The sequence below is a fragment of the Puma concolor genome, chromosome C2 (genome assembly GCF_028749965.1).
Source record: "Puma concolor isolate L17-30 chromosome C2, mPumCon1.1.hap2, whole genome shotgun sequence".
NCBI lineage: Eukaryota > Metazoa > Chordata > Mammalia > Carnivora > Felidae > Puma > Puma concolor.
Genome location: NC_141675.1, coordinates 77,653,769 through 77,679,396, shown reverse-complemented (window position 1 = coordinate 77,679,396; position 25,628 = coordinate 77,653,769). Strand labels below are relative to the sequence as shown.

General features: G+C 39.4%; 1 protein-coding gene across 2 annotated transcripts in view; it reads right to left on the bottom strand.

Moving 5' to 3' along the window:
* Nucleotides 1-1,864: 1,864 nt before the first annotated feature.
* Nucleotides 1,865-25,628, bottom strand: part of SENP2 (SUMO specific peptidase 2) — a 32,795-nt gene continuing 9,031 nt past the window's right edge. For both annotated transcript variants that reach the window (XM_086674925.1, XM_086674926.1), the window contains exons 5-17: nucleotides 24,388-24,478; nucleotides 21,685-21,853; nucleotides 19,842-19,945; nucleotides 18,437-18,531; nucleotides 17,959-18,010; nucleotides 16,847-16,913; nucleotides 14,766-14,942; nucleotides 13,392-13,523; nucleotides 11,552-11,755; nucleotides 10,492-10,571; nucleotides 6,821-6,905; nucleotides 4,673-4,768; nucleotides 1,865-3,175 (exon numbers count right to left, since the gene is read on the bottom strand). In XM_086674925.1, coding sequence (XP_086531051.1) covers nucleotides 3,113-3,175; nucleotides 4,673-4,768; nucleotides 6,821-6,905; nucleotides 10,492-10,571; nucleotides 11,552-11,755; nucleotides 13,392-13,523; nucleotides 14,766-14,942; nucleotides 16,847-16,913; nucleotides 17,959-18,010; nucleotides 18,437-18,531; nucleotides 19,842-19,945; nucleotides 21,685-21,853; nucleotides 24,388-24,478 — 1,415 coding nt within the window. In that variant the 3' untranslated portion in view covers nucleotides 1,865-3,112. The remainder of the gene's footprint in view (nucleotides 3,176-4,672; nucleotides 4,769-6,820; nucleotides 6,906-10,491; nucleotides 10,572-11,551; nucleotides 11,756-13,391; nucleotides 13,524-14,765; nucleotides 14,943-16,846; nucleotides 16,914-17,958; nucleotides 18,011-18,436; nucleotides 18,532-19,841; nucleotides 19,946-21,684; nucleotides 21,854-24,387; nucleotides 24,479-25,628) is intronic.

The following is a 25,628-nucleotide window of genomic DNA, read 5'->3' as shown; positions in this document are numbered from 1 at the left end:
ATGTTTTTGTGAAACTTTTGTGTCCACATATAATCACATAAAATATATATATATATATATATATATAAAATCACATAAATATATATATATATAATCACATAAATAAATAAATACACACACACACACACACACACACACACACACACGTGTGTGTGTACTGGTCACAATAAAAAATGCCAAAAAATTTTTTGCCTTAAAAAAAATTGAAAGCCACTGAATTAAAGACATGAATTTATTGGTAAATAAGTTAAAATCAACACCTACTGATTTGATAAAATACTTATTCATCTATTGGTAAATAGATAAAATCAACACCTATTTCAATACACCCAAACATTTCCTTGTATATGTTAGGTGAATTAAAAGAAAAAGAAGTTATCAAAGCAGTATAGCCAGCTAGATCCCAGACTTACAAACAAGTACCAAAAGTGTGTTTGAATATTAGGTGCTTAGAGTTTTTCCTCAAAGTAACTAGAGATCAGGTTTCCAATTAGTTCACAAAAGCCAATTTAAACTATGTAGCTTAACTATAGTACTAAGGTTATCACAGACTTAAATTGATCTTATTTATTTGTATCTGAGGTTCAATAGATCTCTAAGGACACATTCTCTTACACCCACACCACGGTCCCAGCACCCAGCAACTCCTTACAGTGCAGCAAACATCCACCACTCGACGTGCACTCCCCAAGTTGTGCTTAGGATTTCAGGAGAGGAAAGGATCAGAAGTTCTGACAGTCTTAGGCAACTGAGGTAGACTATGGGGGTCTCCAGAACATCTTCCAAATGCCCCAGCTCCGTGTCCCTCCCACCACATCCCAGCTCTGGTATAAGCTCAAACATGAAAGACGCTTACCAATGGTTTTTGTGTGTGTTTTCCCCATCTTTACGAATCTTTAGGAGAGACTGCCTACCAAAAACGAACGGTGGTCCACTCTACCTTTTTTTCAGATCCCCAAACTACTGCAGTTAAAAAAATATACATCTCTCTGGCTTTATGTTATTTGCTACCGCTAAGACCAGCTGTTGATTTTATCACCTGACTGCTTTTCTCATAAGCTGTCTAGATATAAAAATTCTATTACCAACAAGTTTCTCTGCACCAAGAGAGACAGGTCAGTGCCTAGAGAAGCACGGCCTGTGGGATCTCCTATTAAATCCAGGAACTCAGGGTAAACTAGAATGCTAATCTCTAGCTTAACGCTCCGCTCTTACTGATCTCATGATGTCCTGGGAGATTATTAAGAGCCATCCTGAAGAGTACACATCAGTGGAAAGCTCAGTGAAAGCTGCTTGAAGAAGCCCCTGGGATACTCGTGTAACACGACTGCGTCACTCACCGGGACAGAATACAAACCGCCACTCCCACAGGATGTACCCAACACAGAACGGATCTTAACAAAAGTGCTCAATTCTCAGGTGAAACCTAAGACAGCCGAGCGGGCACCAGGTTTTTAGTATAAGGCTGACCCAGTCAATCTCTCGGCTTTTTGGCTGTGTCAGCCGCCTGATCCCAAGACTCACCGATACAGCTCCAGCAGCCTCAGGAAAGGGCTCTGTGCAGCCTAAGCTTGAGGCACGAGCAGCTCACTCTTTTCATCACCATCGAGCACACGGCCTCTGGTGTGCCTGTCAAATAGGCACATCAAGTTCAGTGCAGCCCCAGGTCCCATACCAAGACTTCCCCTCAAGGGAAACCGGACCCTGCCTCCGCCACCGGTGGCCGCGCCCTCCGGATGACAGACACGCGGATTCGCGAACACGTGGCCAATATTCCCGGTTTTACACCCCCTTGCTTTTGTGCACCAGGGCAAGTGTGGGAGGTTTAAGTAAGGGAAGGGTTAGAAATCATCTCAGCATACCCTTTTCAGGTTCTGCCAGACAACCTTTATTACATCGGAAAAAGCAACACTAGGCACTAGATCTTGCAAAATGTGTTCTGACCAACTCTAAACTTTCTGAAATTAAAAATGCGTAACCACTGTAAAGTTTTTAATGAACAAAAAAGTTAAATACAAATTTTCATATGCAAAATAGATTATTGTATAACTGGCAGCCTCACAGCCAAGTACTAAATTTTCTTCCAAATTTCCGTGGGGGTGGAATGGGGGGGGATGTAAATCCTAATGAGTACAAAACTTAATTTCGGCTTTATATATATAGAAAAAAAAACAAACTTTGAGGAAAAATAGCTTTTACATTGAATAGTATCTCTTGAAATAAACAGCCCAGGCCAGCCCTTACAATTCTGAGGTTTATACTCAACCAGATCTGGGATGAAAATTAAGCTTTAGGGTTTATAGTTACTTCAAATCCAGTTTCAAGAGTAGCCAAGTCAGCTCATTCCCAGAAAGAGCAGTCTCTTTAGGATGACCACCACTCTTCTGAAGACTCCTGGATTGCCAGAGTTCCTAGGCCACCGTTCCACTTTTCCACGCCCCCAGGCCAAGGCCCGTAGTGTCAGACGTCCTCTGAAAGGCAATGAGAGCCCTACCCAAGGAGAAGGTTTCTCCTCTCCGGCACTTCCAAGCCTCAAGAACGAGAGCTCCAGCTTCTAGTTGGCAGTTTCTGCTCCAGCCTTCGGGAAGTTAATTAACACTTCCTTCCTCCCCCCACTGATTCCCCTCCTGATCTTCAGCTGGGAGTGGAGCTTGATTAACATTCCTTTCAAAAATAAATAGTTCAAACAGGTAATTCAGAGTTAACTGTGGAGCAGCAGCAAACAGCCACTGCCATTATGTTTGTAAATGAGTGAGCGAATGAACACACGTGAACAAACACACAAAAAACAAATCATAGAATAAATCCTGCATTTCCCACATTCATAGGGAAAAAAAAAAATCTTAAAAAAAAAAAGTATTAATTAGCGTTTGTTCTTGTGTGGGTTGAATAGTCCAGGGCTCTGAGCAGGCACAGGCTCACACACAGGGTCCACGCACCAAGTCGGGCCCAGGGTGCAGGGAGAGGCCTGCGTGCGCGTCCTACAGCCCAGTACCTGTGAGCCAGCAGGGGCGATGCGGGGACTGTTGAACCCACGATGCATGAGGTATATGGAAACATCCGTCCTCCGTGAAAGAACCACCAGCAGCTAGAGGGACCGGGCGGGGCATTCTCACAGCAACTGCTGATGAAGGATTTCCCACACCATCTTCTTCCGGAAGAGAGGCATCTGGTGCTGCAGAGGACCCACAAACGACACGTATGTTACACATTACCGTGCACAGCGTCAACCTGCAAGTGTAACCAAGTAAATAACCCATGTCCTTTCTATAGCCTTGACTCTCTCATGTCATGGTTCAGACTTACAAAGCCAAAAAAAATGAGGCTATAATGTTATTATATTGCATGTATCATAAGCATCTGTACATGCTAAGGAAAATCTGAGCAGGATGCAGAATTACACATAGACTCCAACAACTACTCATAACACAAAAACATGTGCCAAAATGGAAACACCCAAGTGATGGCATAATACCAAACTTTTCTACTTACGTACATTTTCAGAACATTCTAAAATGAGTATCTTCTGCTTTTTTGAGAAACAACATGAACTTTATTTAAATAAAGGAAAAAACATTAAAAATTTTCTGTTCTACCAAATGTCGTACACTGTCAATTCTGTTCAAATGGCAACTTCAGCCCTTCAGACCTCACGTCAGCAGGTTCAGAGAGCAAATAACTCCTTGTATTCAGAAGCATCAAAGAACAGAATGCCTTAATATTCTGCTTTAAGATCATCACTGCAGGAGCCAATTTTCAAAAGCAGCAGCACGCAAGACAAATCCAAATCACCTGTAATTCAACTAGTCCTCTTTTTAGTGAAATCAGAAGTTCACACCCTTGAGGTACTCCTGATGTCTCATTATAATAAGATGAATACACCACTTTATTATAAACTAGGGCTTTCCTACCTGGAGGGGCCTAACACATCTTAACACATGGATGCGTAAGTTATTTTAAATAGCTCGAAACCTGTAGTAAAAAATTACACATTTATTCTTAGTAAAACTACTCAAACTAACCAATTAATAAGTGCCTTTATTTTAGACTAGAATTGTCTTAATTCAGCATGGGAGCCCTAGAAACGTGAAAGAGGGTTATTAGTCCTATTCAATAAGTACAGTTTGGTAGACAACATTTATCAAAATGAGGTCTCTTTAGGAAAAATGTGTCTTACAGGGGTTGTCTTCAGTTACACAAAGGTTGAGAATCCACTATTACAGATTAATTCTCAAGAGTTCCCAACACACTCTAATAATCCCCACCCAAATGGAGAACCCCAAATAACCAGCACAGAAGGGAAAAAGCAGTATTTGTAGTTACAGCTTACACCTGTGGCTTAAATTCTCACAAGGCCTGATTTTCCAGAGGGAAAAATCTTACATGCCTCCTCCTTTCGCTAGAAATATCAGTAATACTCAGGAATCAGAGAGCTCCAGAGTCCAGACATATGCAAATTGTCTCACTGGTCACCAAAGACTAAACATAAGAGCAGTGGCAGTGACAAACCCTGATACCAGCAAGAGCAGGGCCATGGCCAAGGGTTACGGCAATAATAATAGTGGCACAGCCACCATTATTAAGACCTTAATGTGACCCAGGCACTGGTAACATGCTCTAAGTTTATCTGGTTTAGAAACAAGTAAGTAGGTGAGGAGGGATCTTCACTCACCTGAGTAAATGTGATAGGTTTGTCCCTAGAGATATAATCTGCATATTTACAAGTAAACATTCCACAATCACTCCCATTTAACTGTTGAGGAATCTCCTAAAATTACAAAAAAAAAAAAAAAAAGGGAGAAAAAGGCATAAAATTTCATCACACACAAACTCCTTTGACTTCTTACAAATATTCCCGTGGATAAACAATATTATAAAGGTGTACGTTAAAGGTACTACACAAACACAGTCTTTATGTTGTATAAAAACCCTAACCATGGGGGCGCCTGGGTGGCGCAGTCGGTTAAGCGTCCGACTTCAGCCAGGTCACGATCTCACGGTCCCTGAGTTCGAGCCCCGCATCAGGCTCTGGGCTGATGGCTCAGAGCCTGGAGCCTGTTTCCGATTCTGTGTCTCCCTCTCTCTCTGCCCCTCCCCCGTTCATGCTCTGTCTCTCTCTGTCCCAAAAATAAATAAACGTTGGAAAAAAAAAAAAATTTTAAAAACCCTAACCATGACATGAAGTATGTGACCCACACAGAAAATATTTTTTTGGAAAGAAAAAAAAAAGCAAAGTGAGAATTCCTTCTCTCAGCTCTCCTATCAAGAAACCAAACTGAAAGAAAGTTTACTACTAGGAACAGGAATTCTAGTCAGAATGGTTTCAGAAGCACTTTATAACTTTTGAAAAGGGCTAAATGTGAGGAGCACCTGGGTAGCTCAGTCGGTTAAGCTTCCGACTTTGGCTCAGGTCGTGACCTCACAGTCTGTGGGTTTGAGCCCCGTGTCGGGCTCTGTGCTGGCAGCTTGGGGCCTGGAGTCTGCTTCGGATTCTGTGTGTGTCTCTCTCTGTCCTCCCCGCCACTCACACTCGGTCTCTCCCTCTCTCAAAAATAAACATTAAAAAATTTTTTTTCTGAAAAGGGCTAAATGTGGCACAATCAGAAACACATACAACACAACGAACCTACTTGAAGACTGCACGGTTTAGCTTCTCTAGCCAAGAAAATAGGATGAAAACTTTCAACCCCCACAACAAGCAGGAGAAAGAAAAAAGCTTCTTGATAGGCTTTAACTAACCAAGATCTTGCTCCGATGGCTCAGTTTTGTCCTAAGCAAGAGCCCAGCTTCCTGCAAGCAGTGCTAAAGGCGTCATAAACCGATCTAAGTGAGGTAAATTCACACACTCCCCAGGCCTCTGCTGCCCTGATCTTGGCCAGACCCTACACACTTTGGCTGCCGGCTCAGCGGAGCACAAGACAATAATAAGAGAGAGTCTGAACCCCTGCTGGAAAACATTCTAGATGACAACAGCTAACTTTTATTCAAAGAAATACAGAGGATTATTGTGAAAAAAGAAGACTGTTTGAACATGTGTGACACCCACGCACATGGTAGGTAGCTCGTGCTTTTCTCCTGAGCACAGCAGCTCTCACAGAGTGGAGAACTATGGACACCGATACACAAAGGAAGAGAAGTTGTTTTCTTTATCACGTTCCCCACACCAGAACGTGGCATTCGTCCTAACAGACTCTCCTTATATCTCCTTGTATCTCTCCTCAGGAAATTTCAAAGCTCAACCTTTAAATCATTCAACTTAGAAAGGAAAATCCTGTGGGACAGGTGAGCCATTATACACAGGTGAGGGCTAAAATTGAATTCATGTGGCTTACTTTTAAAAGAAGCCATTAGGACTCAAAATGTATGCAATCTCCAACCCCGAATGAGATTCAAATCTGGCAAGTATAATACAAAGCATATTCACAAACAGCGTACTTGACTCTTTTGAGAACCTGTGGCACGGGACCCTTAAGATCTAAATAAACAAAATTCTCAGAGAAGTAACAAGAACTTTAAACCTTCATTAGCTCCAAACAAGAAAAGTGGCTGACTTTAACCTATTTGCTTTTCTGAGAAACATACTAGCATGCAGTTAACGTTTACAACTTAAACAAGAAATAAGGCTAAGAAGCAGGCATCTTAGTTAAATCTTGCCTTTCTCAAGATTTAGAAGTAGGTAATAATTCTTAAGAGTACACTTCAGGAGAATGCATGCCTAAGGGTATGAGTGAGTGAGGGGAGGGAGGAAGCCAAGTCTACTAACAGGCCTCTGTCACTAAATGCAAGAAAGCACTTCAGATACAGACGGATCATTACTTACATGTGGCTTCATGCTGTAGTGGGTCCACTCTAAAAGATTTAGATCAATATTTCTTTTGGTCTTACTTTCATCCTGTAAATACTGACTAAAAAAACAACAAAGAAGGAATATATTGATGAATCCCTGTGGAGACTTACCATTCTGATTACAAAGGACATTACAAACGATGTTAACAGACATGCTATTCACAAATCCATCTCCATTAGCTTTTTTAAAAATGTGATTGCTTCCGGTTTTTAAACTGAAGTTTTTCCTTATAAAAACTGTACATGCTTTAGAAAATTAAAACCTGTAAAATGTCATATGCAAAAGACCTTATAATAGCCACTCCAGAAGTAATTACTATTAACAGTTTGCTGTGTATTCTTCTAGCTCTCCACCCCTAACACACAATGTAAAAACATACACTTTATCCTATTTTTAAAAGGACTTCATTTTACAACTCGCTTTTTCTCACTTAACAATAGACATAAAATGTGGTGGGGGATGGGTGAAGCGGGTGAAGGGGATTAAGAGGACACGTATCGTGATGTGCACAAATAATGTTCTATAATTGTCGAATCACTAGGTTGGCTGTAGTGCACACCTGAAACTAATAAAACACTGTATGTTGGGGCGCCTGGGTGGCGCAGTCGGTTAAGCGTCCGACTTCAGCCAGGTCACGATCTCGCGGTCCGTGAGTTCGAGCCCCGCGTCAGGCTCTGGGCTGATGGCTCAGAGCCTGGAGCCTGTTTCCGATTCTGTGTCTCCCTCTCTCTCTGCCCCTCCCCCGTTCATGCTCTGTCTCTCTCTGTCCCAAAAATAAATAAACGTTGAAAAAAAAATTAAAAAAAAAACAAAAAAACACTGTATGTTACCTATGCTGGAAGTTAAACAGAAAGATAAAACAGAAGGTACCTATATACTTGTGGTAAGCACAGCATAGCTATAGAGATGTCAAATCACTAAGCTATACACCTAAAACTAATGTACCATTATGTGTCAACTATACTTCAATTATAAATAAATAGATTAAAAACAACGGGCCTAGACTCAAAACAAAAAGAAAAACAAAAAGAAAAAAACGAAAAAAAAATGTCATTGCCATGAGAAACAAAAAAAGGAAGACTATTTCAAATTAGACTAAAAAGACATTAAGTCCATGTGTGAACCTGACTGGCTTCCTGGATTTAGAAAAAACTATAAAACATACCTGAAGAAACCAGAACATGAACCATATGTTACATATGACTGATTGCTAATGTTCTTAAGTGTGATAATGACATTGTGATTATGTAAGGAAACTTCCTTGTTTCTAAGAGATATATACTTAAGTATTAAGAGTGATTTAAGGGGCACCTGGGTGGCATAGTTGGTTAAGCATCTGATTCCTGATCTCAACTCAGGTCATGACCTTGTGGTTCGGGGGTTCAAGCCCCACATCAGGCTCTGCGCTAATGGTGCAGAGCCTGACTGAGATTCTGTCTCTCCTTCTCTGCTCCTCCCCTTCTTGCGTGCATGTGTGCACTCTCTCTCTCAAAATAAACATAAAAAAAAAAAAAAAAAAACTATTTACAAAAAAAAAAAAGAGTGATTTAATTTTATCCAGATCTCCCAAGGGTCATCAAATTCAACCCAGGCATCTGGGTTCTCACCCTAAGCTGCATGTAAAGTAAACCAGCATGGGTTTGCTAGGGCATGCACTCTCAGTGGGAGCATTACCAGCCCCAAGCTGTAGAAATTGGTTCTGGGAAGGCAAAAATCTTACATATTTCAATGGTTTGTAGCCCTCTAAACCCAACAAAACAAAAAGTCTTATTCCTTAGCACTATTTTGTCTTGCCATGGAGGAATTAAATTTTTCTCTGGGCAGGGGAACTAATAATGCAAAAAAAGTTCAGAAAAGCTGAACCAGGAGCATTAGGAAAGGGAGAGGAACTCGGATACCCACAGGAGGGGGGGGGGGGGGCGGGCAGAGAAAGAAGAAGAGTGAATGTAACAGAAGTATGATTTTTTTGTAACTTTTTTGTAACTGTAACAGCAGCTTACTTTGCTGTATGATTTCAGTGAGAACATTTCTATGTATGTGATATTACATATGTGTATGTGCACATGTAAGTATGTGTGCACATTTTATATACATCCTAAACAAAACAGACTAGGAGGAAATAACTGCTTTATAAACAATTTGGTGTATCTTCTGATTTTTTTAAATCTTTTTTCTCTTCTGTTTAAACTTTCTATTCAAGATAAATACCTATAAATAAAGGATTTTTACACTAAAATAATATTGAAAAAGAGAGAATTGAACTGTTGTTAATAACAAATTTCCTTGTTGATCATTTAAAAGGCTCCTTACTTAAGTATCCTTATGAAAATTATCCAAGTGTCTTTACTAAAATTACAAACAAGAACCCCCCATTTGCGTCTGGTGAGCCAAAGGGGTTCAAAATAGACTGCTCTTACTGAACTACTTCCTCACTGTGAAAATCATGTCAGCACGTTACACAGCTAATAAGTGGCTATGGTTTAAAGGCAGGTTTCTAGCAATTACTGTTTGAAATAGTTGCCTACAAACCATATCCATATGCTTGAATTTAAAAGTTACCTCTTGGTTCTGAGATGAACCCAACCATCATGGAAAGCACAGGGACATGACTGGGTTTAAGAATCAGGGGTGCCTGGGTGGCGCAGTCGGTTAAGCGTCCGACTTCAGCCAGGTCACGATCTTGCGGTCCGTGAGTTCGAGCCCCGCGTCAGGCTCTGGGCTGATGGCTCAGAGCCTGGAGCCTGTTTCCGATTCTGTGTCTCCCTCTCTCTCTGCCCCTCCCCCGTTCATGCTCTGTCTCTCTCTGTCCCAAAAATAAATAAACGAAAAAAAAAAAAAGAAAAAGAATCTGAGAAATAAGACTCTCTAGCTAGGGGTGCCTGGGTGGCTCAGTCAGCTGAGTGTCCAACTCTTGATTCCAGCTCAGGTCATGGTCCCAAGGTCGTGGGACCGAGTCCCCATTGGGCTCCAAGCTGAGCATGGAGCCTGCTTAAGACTCTCTCTCTTTCTTCCCCTGCCCCTCTCCCTCACTTGTGCTCTCTCTCTCTAAAATAAAAAATAATAATAAGAAAAAGACTCCCTAGCTAACAGTTCTTTAGAACATTCAGAAGAATGTATCAATCCCAAAGAAACCTAATTCAAATCACAGGATTCTAATAAGATATATTTTATATTATAACACATGATAAACTTGTTTCTAATGATGCTACTAAATAAAACTTCTCGGGGCGCCTGGGTGGCGCAGTCGGTTGAGCGTCCGACTTCAGCCAGGTCACGATCTCGCGGTCCGTGAGTTCGAGCCCCGCGTCAGGCTCTGGGCTGATGGCTCGGAGCCTGGAGCCTGTTTCCGATTGTGTCTCCCTCTCTCTCTGCCCCTCCCCCGTTCATGCTCTGTCTCTCTCTGTCCCAAAAATAAAATAAAAAACGTTGAAAAAAAAAAATTTAAAAAAACTTCTCAGTTAAGATCAGATATTAGGTTCTTTTTTGACAAGAAGATGAATTCAAGTCAATTCCTGAATAACCGAGAAGATAGCCTTCACTTCTTTAGACCATCACCCAACAGAGCCTCCTAGGGTTGGATAGAAGATAGACCACCTAACAAGAGCATAATGACCCAACAGTGAAGTTTTTTAGCCTTTACTTACAGGAGAATCTCACAGATCCTGTGGCCCTTTTGTCCCATAGAATCCAGATATTTGAGACACCTTTTTCGTAGGTCTATCACCTATAATGGAAAATTACAACATCCAGAAACATCTTAACCACAACAGGAGAATTTTATTTCTAAAAATAAAGCCTCTTTTAAAAAGTCAATACACATATCAACATAAATGGATGTCTAAGACACATTTTTTTATAAAATATCACAGATGATATGAGCTTCATTTCTATAAAGTTATATATTTCAATTCCTGGAAAAAAGCCTAGAAATTTACCAAAACATTAGTGGTCTTCTCAAAATGAAGAGATTTTTTTGTTTTTTTTGCTTTTTGCTTTATATCTGTACTTTTCTATAATAAATCTGTACCTTCTTGTAAACAAAACTAAGGAAATCAAATAAAGAGCACATATGTGTTACTAAAACCCTTTCCTGTCTTCCTGTATGCCATCTAGTTTTCTAAGCTGTTCAACTCAAGAACAAAAAAGGACTCTACAGAGTACACTTTATATGTACTACTGGACTTTAACTGGACAGAAAAGGGTAGACTTCCTTATCCAAGAAAACAGCTATTACAGAGGTGCCTGGGTGGCTCAATCAGTTAAGCGTCTGACTCTCGGTTTCAGCTCAGGTCAAGATCTCATGATTTGTGGGTTCAAGCCCCACATCAGGCTCTGTGCTGACAGCATGGAGCCTCTTGGGATTCTCTCTCTCAAAAATAAGTAAATAAACATTTATTATTTATTTATTTATTTTTTGTTTTAAAGTTTCTTTCAAGAGAGATAGTGGGAGTGGGAGTGGGGGGCAGAGAGACAGGGAGAGACAGAATGCCAAGCAAGCTCTGCACTATCAGCACAGAGCCTGACATGCGGCTCAATCATGACCTGAGCCCAAATCAAGAGTGGAACGCTTGACCGACTGAACCATCCAGGTACCCCAATATATAAACATTTACAAGAAGAGAGGAGGGGAGGGAAGGGGAAGGAAGGGGAGGGAAGGGAACACAGCCATTATATAAACTCCAACAATTACCCCTCTCAACTTACCACCAGGCTCCAATGTACCTTCCGATGAATAGGCACCAGAATAAGTTCCTGTTCAAAGAGATTGACCCCTTTGGTCCATCTTTTCACTGCTTGGTAACCACCAGACTTTAATTTGGGATAGAAAAAAGTACTGAATGCATGAAGTGCTGGATACCCTTGTTTTTTGTTTCTTTCCACCAGAAGATTCATGTAAAAATTAATGACCTGTAATACCAAGGGAGTAAACATCAGAACACAGCAAGTACATTACCCAAACTACATTTCTACCTAACCGAATTAGGATGAATTGGAGATAAGAAGCTCCAAGAAAAGAAGGTACTAGAGATGGGGATGAAAGGGCCGTTTACTGCAGAAAATGGAAAATAAAAGATAATCAGGGCAAAATGGGAGGGACTAAGAAGGAGTGAAATTGTACTTTTGAACCATGTGAGTAAGAGAGCCATGGGAAGGAACTCAAGGAGAAAGTCTGCAATAATGAAAAGGTGTATGTAACTATATCACACACAATAACATGCAAAATATGAAACAGAACTGAATCTTACTATTTATAAATTTTACTATATATAAAAATATTAACAGGAAGAAAATATACCTAAACATTAACATTTTGTTTATCTTTGGTGGCACTTTTGAATGATATTTTTCTTTCACCTTTCCTGTATTTTCCTAATGTTCTATAATAAATATCTAACATTTATAATGTAAAACAAAAATTCTAGTTTTACAAGAATGTGTTTATGGGTCATTAGTCATTGGCGGAGAGAGAAGGAAGGCAAAGGGGGAAAATGCAGGGACTTTGGGGAGTTAGGGAAAGGAAAGCTAGAAAACATGCAAGAAGTAAAAACTCATTTTAGCTAAGTATGTAAGGATACAAGACGACAATTAGGCAAATTTTTGCAGTTATTGCACAAATAAAGAAAAAAGACATTTTACATATACATTTATGCACAACGATCAATCTATTTATCATTGAAAAGATAAAATGGCTCTTATAAGAATTCATCTAAAATGAAGTATCACTTGCTGCTTCCTTCAACTCATCAGCTACACCCAAGGTTTATCAAAATGTCACTGGCTGGCTTAGTCTATAGAGCATGTTGACTCTTGATCTCAGGGTTGTGAGTTAAACACCATGTTGGTCATAGAGTTTACTTAAAAACAAATAAATCAATCTGTAAAAAAAAAAAAAAAAAATGTACTGAAAACTACTAGTAAATGAAGTGGTGGATGAAACAAAGCACCGATGCAGAAGAGGGAACCATTATTAATTAAAGGCAACAAACAATCAGAATTGACTACCATTTTAAGGTTTGAAATGTTTCTGGTTTTTTACTTATTTATTTTTTTTATTGTTTTGAGAGGAGGAGAGGGGCAGAGAGAGACAGACAGACAGAGAGAATCACAAGCAGGCTCCACACTGTCAGCACACAGCCTGATGTGCTGATGTGGGGCTCAAACTCACAAACTGTGAGATCATGACAAGGTGCCCCTGTTTTGTTTTGCTTTAATGTTTATTTATTTTTGAGGGAGAAAGAGAGATAGAGCATGAGCAGGGAAGGGGCAGAGACAGAGAGGGAGACACAGAATCTGAAGCAGGCTCCAGGCTCTGAGCTGTCAGCACAGAGCCCAAGGCGGGGCTCGAACCCACAAACTGTGAGATCATGACCGGAGCCGAAGTAGGACACTTAACCAACTGAGCCACCCAGGCACCCCATGAAGTGTTTCTGTTTTAAATGAAACTAAAAGTGCGTTATTATAACTGGGTAGAAATCACTTTGGCTGTGGACAGTAACGGTTAAGCATAATGACAGAACAGGGAGGGGAGGGAGAGACAACTTACTTCATCATTGAGCCAATGATAGTTCTTCAAGGTCTGTATATCTCCTCGAGTGATTCGCAACTTGAAAGCGCTACTTAGGATCTCATCCTGTGGGCCATGACCTAGGGCATTACTGATCTCCTTTTCCATGTCCTGAATTAGAAAGTCCAGAGGTTGTATTTTAAATAGAACCAACAGTCAGATTTCAAAAGTCTGAAATTTAAAAAAGCTTTTCATCTCTGTAATACAAAGTAGACTTACTAATGGTTATAAAAAATGTTAGTTCAATTACTAGCTTCTGGAAACAATAATTTGGTAATAACATTTATATTTATAATTTCAATGATCTCACTACCATTTACTGAGCACTCTGAGCCAAACATGGTACCAGATGCTGAAGCACATCATTAATCCCTGCTTGTGGGGAAAGTATTATCACCATTTTACATAAGAAGTAAAGCTCAGAGAACTTAGGTTACATGTTCACAGTTATTAAGAGCCCAGCCTGGAACCCAGGGGTGTCTAACTTTCTAGTCTTTGCTCCTTTCACAATACTCTTAAAGTATTTTGACACTTTCCTTATTTACCTACTAAACTTTTATTTAAACATAGCAAAGTAATAAAATTAGGACCCGTAAGAGATGATACTATGCAGTCTGGAAATGAAGGAAATAAGCAAACAGGGAGAAACTGGAAAACAAGGCACTGGTCCAGCAACTGAGTCCTCACTGAATAGATGGCTTCTTTACTCTGAAGAATTACACAGATAAACGCATATTCAAGCTACTGAGACTGAATCTATAAACCCAATAGAAATTATTTTCATTCAAGTATTTTAAATCCTGCTTCTCCCACTACACACAATTGTGCTATTTTATGGATCTCTCTACTTGCATGTCCAACATACAGTAGGTGCTCAACAGATACTCACTGCTTAGGACTGACTACCACCTACCAATACAACACTGGAAAATAAGCCACAGTGTGGGCTCACCTTTAAAATGAGAATTTACAACTATTTTCATTTCCTTAGTTTTTCACTAATCACTTTTAAAAAATACAACGGACTCATTTCTAATGCTAAACTCATACTATGTAACCCAAAATATTTGAAGGTTAGGGAAAAAAATCTACAAAGAACCCATTATATTCCGAGATATGTGACACATATGTCTGCTCACATTTGCTGAACATTAATCTGATCCCTTAGGCCACCTTCACAGATCACTAATGATCAATGTAACCAGTGACTGGACAGCCCTTAGGCCTGATTTGTTTCATGCACTCATCCCCAGCCTGGAGAAACGCCTCAAAACAAAACATTTGTTCAAGTCTTGAATAACTGGGGCTACTTAAAAACACACCTCTTATTCTGATCAACACAAGAAATAATACCTCTGTAAGTTCAAGAAGATCATCCATCCTTTTATCCCTCTCTTTGCCCGAGCAATGTTTTTCTTTTGTCTCAAGTATTGACATTTTCCTCCTGAGTAAGCCATTGCTCCCACTGCCCAGGCGGAGTCGGGCCGACACCTCTTCGGATAGGTCAGGTTCCAGTTGGTGTCCCCTCCTCTGATCAAAAAAGTTTCTATATTCTATTGACATGTTTGATATTTACACATATAAACATACATAACACATGAAACATAAAACAGTGCCATTATCCTGAAAGAAGAGAGAAAGCAAATCTCCCAAGTAAGTAAAGGAGATTTTGTGTATCTATCTCTGCAAGGTGAAACAAAACAATGTTCAAGACCTAAGGTTCACAGGACACCTCAATTACAAACCATGAAACAGAACACTCATCACTTTCCCTGGAGGCAGCAAGGAAAGTATTTTCAGCTCTCTTATGCCAGTGGAAAAATAAGACGGTTATAGGACATTCTGAAATGTTTAAAAAAAGCAAAAAAAAAAAAAAAAAAAAAAAGACCCATAATCCCATCACTCAGAATAAAGCATTACGATCCTTATAATAAGTAAACTTGTTCTATTTCATCTTTTAAGAAAAATAATTACTCATATAGAAAAATGTACATTTATGTACCACTTAATTTTTTGTAAAATTAACACCTATGTAAGCACCATTTGGGTCAACAAATAGAACTCTGCCAACATTCCAGAAACTCTGACAATACCCTTCCATATTGTGACCCTATGTAATGTTTAATATTAAATTTCAGTTATCTAGTAGACCAACTTTTAAAATTAAGAAACTGAGTTACAAATAGAGCTTCAGACTAGGACCACACTAGTCTCAACATGCTTAGCCTGTACTCTTCACTCTAGCTGACTGCCAGGTATACTGGTCCTAGGAAACTAGCAGCTGCTGGCCCCTCCCCACATTCCCGGGGAGCAAAGCCTTCAGGTTCAGCAAGAATAGAAGCAAGAGATAGTTGGGTTCTTTTGTTTGTTTTGTTTTGTTTTTAATGTTTATTTATTTTTGAGAGAAAGAGAGAGAGTGTGAGCCAGGGAGGGGCAGAGAGAGAGGGAGACACAGAATCCAAAACAGGCTCCAGGCTCAGAGGTGTCCGCACAGAGCCCAACGAGGGACTCGAACCTATGGACCACCAGATCATGACCTGAGCTGAAGTTGGATGCTTAAGCGACTGAGCCACCCAGGCGCCCCAGCAGGACGTAGTTTTTAGCCAGGTTCCAAATATGCTCCCTCTCTTTCCTCTCTCAGGCTTAGTTCCTCTCTTCTTTCAGTTTGTGCTCCATAGGTGATAAATGCTAACTCAATACAAAAGGCTTCGCTCCAAATTACTGGGGATGGGAAAGTTCTGAGACCTAGAACTTAACGAATGACTTAGCCTTCAGACTAATTCTTACAAAAAGGTCTAATGGGAGAAGAAAAACTTGATTATACTGGTACTTCACATCAATCAGTGTCCTAAACTCTGGCATTTCCATGTATCTAAAATGTGAAGTAATCCAAAACTTCAAGCTCGCATTTAATTTAGTAATGTATTTCTTTTGGATACAGAGTGCTTAGCAAAGCACTCTACTACTATTGTTTAAAATGTTAGTGTTGGTATGGGGATCACTAGAACACTTTTTGTTCCAATACTTACATAGAAAAACATTAAATCCAATTAAGCCTAAGACTGCTAATATTTTCAAATAAATCTGAGATCTTGACTCTGAAAAGAAATCCTGAACCTATTTTTGCTAGAGACATACGGTTTTTAAAAATTCTCCAAAAGAAGCCAGGCAACACAGATAAGGGTTTGGATGGAGGCAAGTTGGTCTCTCTCACAAAAAAAGGTGGCTACCATACAGAGGTAAAACCCCAGGAATTCAGAAGGAAGCCAGAAGTTGTGTATCTTCAATGCCTGCTGCTTTTTCAAAGAAAACAACAAAATTAGAAATCAAAGTAATATTTTTCATCTTTCTTACTTGTCATGAGCACCGAAACTTTAACGTGAATCAGCTGAAAGAGTAAAATGATATAACATTGAACTAGGGTTTCCACTTACACCTTCATTTTCAAGTCTGAGTCCAACTGTCCTCTCTGTATCAGAAATTTTCCCCTTTGAACAACACCTGAGGAAAAAAATTGGGAGAGTGTAGACTGGATATATACTTTTTAATGTTTATTCATTTATTTTGAGAGAGAGAGAGAGAGAGAGAGAGAGAGAGAGAGTATAAGCGGGGAACGGGCAGAGGAAGAGGGAGAGGGAGAATCCCAAGCAGGTTCCATGCTGTCAGCGCAGAGTGCGACACTGGGCTCAAACCCACAAACCATGAGATCATGACCTGAGCCGAAATCAAGAGTCGGACACTTAGCCGACTGAGCCACCCAAGCACCTCTAGACTGGATTAATTTTAACCTGTAAATGATACACTAGTTTTAGAAATAAGACTTAATAATTTGTAAATAAAAACTGCCTTGAGTTTATATAGTCCTCTAAACCAAGAGTCAGCAAAGTTTCTGAAAAAGGATCAGATAGTCAATATTTTAGGCTTTGCAAGTCTTGTGGGTTTTTTAAGTAATCTCTATGTCCACCATGGGGCTCAAACTCACGACTCTGAGGACCCCAAGATCAAGAGCCACATGCTTTACCACTGAGCCAGCCAGGTGCCCCAAGTCTTAGAATTTTTGTCACATTTTCTCAACTTCCATCATAGCTTAAAAGCAGCCAGACAACATGTAAATGAATTAGCATGAATGTGTTCCAATAAAACTTTACTTAAAAAAATAGGCAGGTGGACCAGATTTGGACAATGGCCCATAGTCTACCCCAAACTCTGTTATCAAGGAACTATCATCCAAAATACTAAGGGCACACAGAATTGCCTTCACTGTTTTTATACTAGAGGTGCTAATGCCTAAAGATGCCTACCGCAACCACACTCCTATCCAAGTGGTACCTGCCTGCATCTCCCAACCCCTAAAGCCCAGAAGAGAAGAGCACCCTCTGAGCTAGGGTGGGCATTAGACACAACAGCTACCCGTGTACCCATATATGCTAACCAGCTACCAGAGCTGAGTAGAGTTCATAAGTCTTTAGACATAGTTATTCATAAAAATAGCTTACAAAGAAAATAATCCATCAAAAGAAAACTTAGAATGAACTGAACCATGTACCTCTTCTCACTTCTCACTGAGCATAGAGGTCCCCTTGTTTCAACAACTCTATCTGCGAAGATGACAAAGAAAAGATTGAATGTTTCCTTTATTAACCAACCATATAGCTAGAATTTCAACTTACGCAGTTTCCAAAGTATCAAGACATTCACTTATCATTTAGTGCCGTTAGTGAACAGCCAGTGGAGAAATATGAAGAAATTAACAAAATAAATATTAAGAAACTAACTCTAGGCTCACAAAATACTTGCTATGTAGAAGCTAAGAATAACAATCAAGAGGTATTTTATGAATCTACTTCATCTTGAAATCGCTTTTTTACTAAAGTACTTGTACTGAATAAGACCAAGTCAATGCCCTGGGTCAACAATGTTTTAAAGTTTGGTACACCATCTTTCACTAGCACATCATTTCTCAATTTCGTATGCACATGAACTAAGGTCAATACATGGAGATAGGGCTAAATCTGGGAACTCACATTGTTTTGGAACAAACTGAGTTGTTTTGACTCCGTGACTTTGCTCTTCCCCCCAGCCTTTGGTCTTTAATGTGTCCATGTGACTTCTTTGAGAGCTTAGAAACATAAAGAGTGAAGAAGGTCAAATACAAAAGGAAAGTCCACCATAAATATTCATGATCTCCGACTGACAAGCTTCTCGAAATAGGAGTTATTGATTACCCTGTAACTTCAAAATTATGAGAGGATGCAACATAGTAACATCTGGGACTTGGATACAAGGAGTGTAATCCTGATCCTAATACCTCAGCCAAGTTACCTAACCTCCAGTTTCTCTGTAAAATTGGACGTTCTCAATCCCCAGCACCACCCTGACTAAAAAAACCTCAGTGTGATAAAACTCAGGTTAAAAGATGAAAAATTTTAAATGATATAATGAAATGGACCCTGAAACCAAACAATAAAAGCAGGACTGTAAACGGCAAAATAGTTTGAGGATTTTGCCAACATGACAAAAGCAAAAGCTCAGGAAGCATACTGCTGCTTCCAACAGTGGCTAATCAAAACGGAGAAAATAGTAACATTCTGCCTAAGAGAATAAAAAAAAAAGCTCACAGACAGCAAGTTAAAATTCCTAGACAAATAATCTTCTGCTATTTGTACATTCAACAAGCTAGACAGTCCTGTGACTTTTTCACCTTCAACTTGCCGTTACATGATTTCCAGGATCTTCCCCACCCCCACCGTGTATTCTCACACCACTTGTTAGAATTATCACCTGTGCCTCAATCCTGAGCTCATATATTTTTTGTCCCTTTTTTACAGGCTAATATAAGGCCAGACATCAGCTCCTTCTGCCACTGTCATCTATTTGCCCAAAGCACTAGAATATTTAATTAACAAACAAGAAGCCTTATAAGGAAAACTTTCTATGACCTGGGGTGACTTGAATCTTGTCTCTGAAGTGGAGGACTTCCAATTGTGCAAAAATGCATTCACTAACATGCCACTGGGACTGTGTGTATATCTGACAGAGAAGCTGGGGTGGGAGGGAGAACTGGGCTGAAAAGGGGAAGGAGGGAGAAAGGGACAGAGAAAGACAAGAGATTGTGGGAAATGTGTGTGCTGGAGTGTTCGAAAAACCTCTCTGCTCAGTAAGAACCTGACTTCAACCTGTAATTCTACTTTTCTACATCAGAGTTTCAAGAGTTCATGTGAACAAAAGAGTCTAAAGCTGACAGAAAATTCTGTTTTGCAAAACCACTGCCGTGTGTCTCATTACTAGATACAACGTTCAGGCATATAACAAGGCTAATTCTCTCAAAGCTAACCTCTTTTTTCAACAAAGCCCTTCTCACCAATCCCCTCTCCAAAAATAAGGAAAAAGATGTCTGGCAAAGCATTTATTTTGTTAGCTCATTTCTACCTGTGATAAGTTGAAGTTACAGAAGGAACAGAGTTTCCATGACCACCTTCTTTAAGTCGCTCCAATAACCTTCGGTATTTCTCCCTTTCCTCTTTCTGAACACCCTAAGTAAAAGAAAGCATGTTAGTTAAGTACTGTAACATTAAACCTATCATTAAATCATAAACAGAAACTAAGAGGTCAAATGCCGCCCACAAACGTGTTTGTCAGCATTTAAAAAATTTCTTTGAGTTCCCAACTTTATAAATCTGAAAAGAAAAATCCAAACATCTGGCCTGTTTCAAAAAACTGAATCAACAATGTGGAGCTGTGTAGGGCTATTCTCCTTAGATGGGCCATTCACTCCAGCCCACTTCACTCATTTGTGTTACCTGCTTGACTCAGATGGCATCTAGGTTTTTGACAGCAGTTTTTTGTCAACCACAAAAAACTCAACGGAAATAATCCACCTGCATATTTAGAACATTCAGCTTCCACAGTGAATATGGTCTCACTAAGTCACCAATGACTTCCATGGCCAGACCCAGCAGACACTTCTTCAGCCCTCATGTCACTCGACCACTCTCTCTGGCATCTCACCCTGCTGACCTCACCTTGCCTTCCTAGACTATACACTCCTGATTTCTTCTTATCTTCTTAGTCTCCACTGCCAATTATTTCTCCTTCTGCCTGCCCTCAAATACAGGCAGTCTGCCTGTCATCTCTTCTCACACTACATTCTCTCCCTGAGTCATCTCTCCCTTGATTTATTGAACACCGATACACAGAAGATACTGAAATGTGTCTCTAACCCTGCCTTCTTCTTATAACTCCCATCACCTATATCCAAGAGTCTACAGACAGGTCTTGCGGTTTCACAGGCACTTTAAACAATGTCCCAAAACTGAAGTCATCAACTTCCCCCTACACACACTGGGTATCTTGATCAATGACCAAGACTGAAATCTGAGACTCAGGCTCTTCTCTCTAGCTTTGTATTACACTTAACCAATGAAAATGTCCTTGCTAATATTACCTTCTAATATTTCTAGAATGTATCCTGTGTGCACCTCATATATATTTGCTCAGTCTCATCTCTGACTTCTCACCTAAGAGGTACTGAAGCCTACTTCCATCCCTTCCTCCCTCTGCTTGCCTCTGTTGATTCACCTAGTTAGGCACAAGCTCCGAGAGGATGGGGGCTACATTTTATTCAATTTTTGAATTGAACTGAATTGAATTTGAATTGAATTGCTGACAACTAGCACAACACCTGGGCCTCAAATAAGTAATTCTTAGACAAATTGAACTAAGTGGCTCAGAAAACCATCCACCAAATTGCACTAGGTGATGGTCCTGAGAAATGCCATGGATACACGAATAATTCTAAATTTTCCTAGAATAAGCAAAGATTTCAAGAGGGAAGTAAAAAGAAGACTGTTGATGAAGACATCATGCTAAGTACCCTGAAAAGGGAAGGAAAAAGCAGACGTGTTCACCATTTACTTCTCTTAATTAGCCACAGTTATTACACCTTATGAAAGAAACAAGTTAAAATAATTCAAACAGCGAAAAGGAATACAATCTCCTCTCTTTCTAGCATGATTCCTTTTTCTGTCCCACAGTGAAAAAGAATCTGAAAACTGACTAACTTATATATGTATAGAAGCCTCCAGAAGTATCAGTGGTTACTTGTTTAGCATCAGACATGGTGGTGGGGCCGCGCACTAAAAGGGAGACTGGGAAATGTACAGTGTACATCCTTTTCGTACCTTTTGAATTTTGTACTCCAGTACACATACTATCTATTCCCCTAAAAATTCATAAAATATTTTTTAAAAGAGATCAGGCTAAAACGGCTTACCTCCTCCACAGTACAGTGGGGACGCCTCAGACCCTTGCCACCCTCTTCAGAAATCATCTCTGTTACAACCTGTTCCTGAGGCTTCCAGGTTAAAGAACTTTCTGAAGGGCCTTTGCTGTGGCGACGGCCACCGGGTCTTCTACTATACCCTTCTGAGTTCAAAGTAAAACTGCGAGACAGAAAAAAAGAAAAGAAAAAGTTATCGCCAAACTGCTTAAATTGCCATTATTTAATCTCCCAAACCATCCTGTGATTAAGCTGTCTGTCCTAGGTTGAGCCTGCTCCTGGCAAACCAGAAAACTACCACTCACAACAGTTAAATCTGTCTCTAAAGTGGAGGGCACCCCAGTATTCCGCCCTGGAATGTCTGTTTGCAGCCAACAGGGCTGCCACACGGAAGCCTCTGCCTTCTTCCTCATGCTCACATGTCCAATTTAGGATTGGTTATTTAGGTGTGTTATTACACATACCCTCCTCAGACACTACACTCTCGCTTTAGTCACCTGCACCAGTGGCATTACTGATTCGTGTGACTCCCTGTTTACTGTGTCTATCCCACACTAAACTTCAAATTCCATGAAAACAGAGATGACATCCTTTCACCGCTGTACCCTAGTACAGGACCTAAGCCAAAAGGCACTCAGTAAATATCCACTGAATGCTGAATTAATGAATGCTAAAGAAATGGAAGCCATGAAGCCCCCATCCAGTCCTTGTTGCTGGTGACACAGCCTGCTTCTCCTGATGTCATCAGTAATGCGTCAAACTGGTATCATACCCCTCTTGATGAGATATTTTAAAGAAGATAAACCACTGATGTAGTATTTTTACAAAACGAAAAAAACCAAACAAACAAAAAAAAACACTGCATAATCTTGAACAAATAATAAGTAAACATCAGACAAAATTAAAGAACGTTCTACAAAAGAAATGCCTTCTACTCTGTAAAAATATCCATGCCATCAAGGACAAAGAAAGGCTAAGGAATTGTTCCAGATTAAAGGAGATCAAAAAGACATGAAAATTAAATGTAATACATGATCCTGCACTGAATCCTTGACCAGAAAAAAAAATAATCTCTATAATGGAAAAATTTTAATGAGATTATAGAATAGTATTGTACCAGTGTTAAATTTTCTGGTTTTGTTAATCTGTGATTATGTAAGTGAATGTCCTCACTCTTAAGAAATAAACACGCTCATGAGCTTATGATTAAAGGAGCATGAGCCTAAGACTTACTCTCAAAAGCTTCAGAAAAAAATATTAGGTATATATGACAGAGCATGATGAAGCAAATGAGGCAAAATGGTAATAACTGGTGCAAGAGGGGGAGGGGCAGAGAGAGAGGGAGAGAATCTCAAGCAGGCTCTACGATGTCAGCACAGAGCCTGACCCAGGACTCAATCTCATAAACCATGAGATCATGACCTGAGCCGAAATCAAGAGTCAGATGTTCAACTGACTGAGCCACCCAGATGCCCCTATAGAGTTTTAAAATACATAAAGACAAAATACATGAAGCAAAAACTGACATAACTAGATGGAAAAATAGACACATCCATAATTATAGTAGAAAACATCAACACTCCTTGGTCATCAATCCATAAAAAGGTAGGTACAAAATCAGTACGACCCTCGTTGATGCTTATGGTAATTCTCTACAACAACAGTGTAGACTATATGCACATAATGGTAATTTTAGAGTGGAAACATATCAATCACAATTTGTACATATAATTTTGGAAGACATAGTGTGCCATACAATGTCTCCTAGGAATGTGTTTACTCTGCAAGGAAATTAAATGTTGTTCTACAATAAATGTTAGCGAATATAAAAAGAAGAAGAAGAAGAAGAAGAAGAAGAAGAAGAAGAAGAAGAAGAAGAAGAAAGAAAATCAGTAAGACTGTAAAACATTATCAGTCAACTTGACCTAACTGGCAATCTAGAACATTCCACCTAAAAATAACAGAATACATATTCTTTTCAAGTGCACATTGAACATCATCCAGGCAGACCATATTCAGGTCATAAAACAAATGTTAACAAATTTTAAAGAACTGGAATTATACTACAGTATATCTCTGACAGTAATGGAATTAAATGAGAAATAACAAAATGATATTTGTACTTTCTCTCTTAACCCTACAATCAGCTATTTATTCAACAAAGTGAGAACACAGAAAGGAGAAGAAAATTACTAATAAAAACATTTCATAAAACTGATGTGTTTAGTATACGGAAACTTAACATGGTTTCTGCACTTTCTATATGTATATTATGCTTCCAAAATAAAGTTTAGGGAAAAAATTAAGTTTAGGGGAGGTGGGGGGGATGGGTGAAATAGGTGATGGGGATTAAAGAGTACACTTATGACGGGGAATTGAGCAATGTGTAGAAATGTTGACTCACTCTATGGTACAGCTAAAACTAACATTAACACTGTATGTTAACTATACTAGAATTAAAATGAAAAACTTAATAAAAAAATACAGTTTAGAAGTGAGCAACAAATCTTTTTTAAAAGGTTTTCAACATCAGATACTATAAGCATATGATGATATAGAAAGAGTAACACACACCTGAGTTCAAATCTCTCAACAGCTGTATGATATCTGGCAAATTACTAAACTCGGAGTACTCCTTAACAAGATTACATAAAAGAATAAGTTTCCATTTACAGGAAGGCAGAATTTAACACTTACCCAAAGGAAGGCAGGACTCTGCGAGGCTGATCTCGGGTTACTGTCACTCTGATCTTTGGATAGTCACTTATTCCATTAGGAGATTTATTACCTATTTTAAAAATGCATTTGTAATTGTAAAAACAAAAAACAAAAAACAACAACCCAACCCAAAAACCTGTGAACAGTCTGCATTAGAAAATCTGTGAGCAGACTACATTGTAGAACTAAATACCCTATTCTTTCAAATTCTATTACTATATAGCACAGAGATCCAGTACAAATTGTAAAAGTTGAAGGAAAAGCAATAGTGCTTAGTTTGCCCTGGACCTCAGAGAGACCGTAAAAATTCACAGGCAAGCTCTTCAAGTTTCACTTGCATCCTGGGACCATCAAGAAGCATGGGGAACTCAGTGATTACAAACTCCCTGTAATCTAATCAAATTGAGTGAGTTGTTGAAATCATTTCTTCTTCCCAAGAAAACAGAAGTTATTATTATTATTTTTAAACAGAAGTTATTTTTAAATGAAAACTTGCTATAGGCTACTACACTTCACTGGAAGCTTCCAACACTTATGAGATGGTTACTATACCTCAAAAACAAGTAACCACACTTTCATCAGCCCCATTCACTGCTGGAGCTATTATAGAGGTGTAGAGTCTCTGAGGACTCCAAAATGTAAAGAGATTTAAAACTGAAAGTTTCTTCATTTAAGTCTGTAGCAGCAAAACTTAAACTGACCTGAATTCATTTGTTTGCAAAATCTGATGTGAACCACTGTTCAATCCTAATGGATTGTTAACAATATTCAATAAACACAACATATCTAAAATATGAAAGATTCTAAATTCCCAAGCCCATCTTCAAGGGTTTCAGATAAGAGACTGTACAAGAAAGGTGCCCTAGGAATACCTGTGTTTCTCTGACTAGGCTACACAAATACACAGAAACATAGTGTTGGTACCTCAGGCACAAGACAAATGTATCATCCCTTCCATATGTCCAACTTAATAATAAATAACTTTTTTAATAGTTTTTTTTAATGTTTATTTTTGAGAGAGAGAGCATAAGCAGGGGAAGGTGGTGGGGGGTGGGGGGAGCAGGGGATCTGAAGCAGGCTCCAGGCTCTGTGTTGACAACAGAGAGCCCAATAAGGGGCTCAAACTCATGAACTGTGAGATTCTGACCTGAGCTGAAGTAGGATGCTTAACCGACTGAGACACCCAGATGCCCCAAAGATAAATAACTTTTAATATTTAT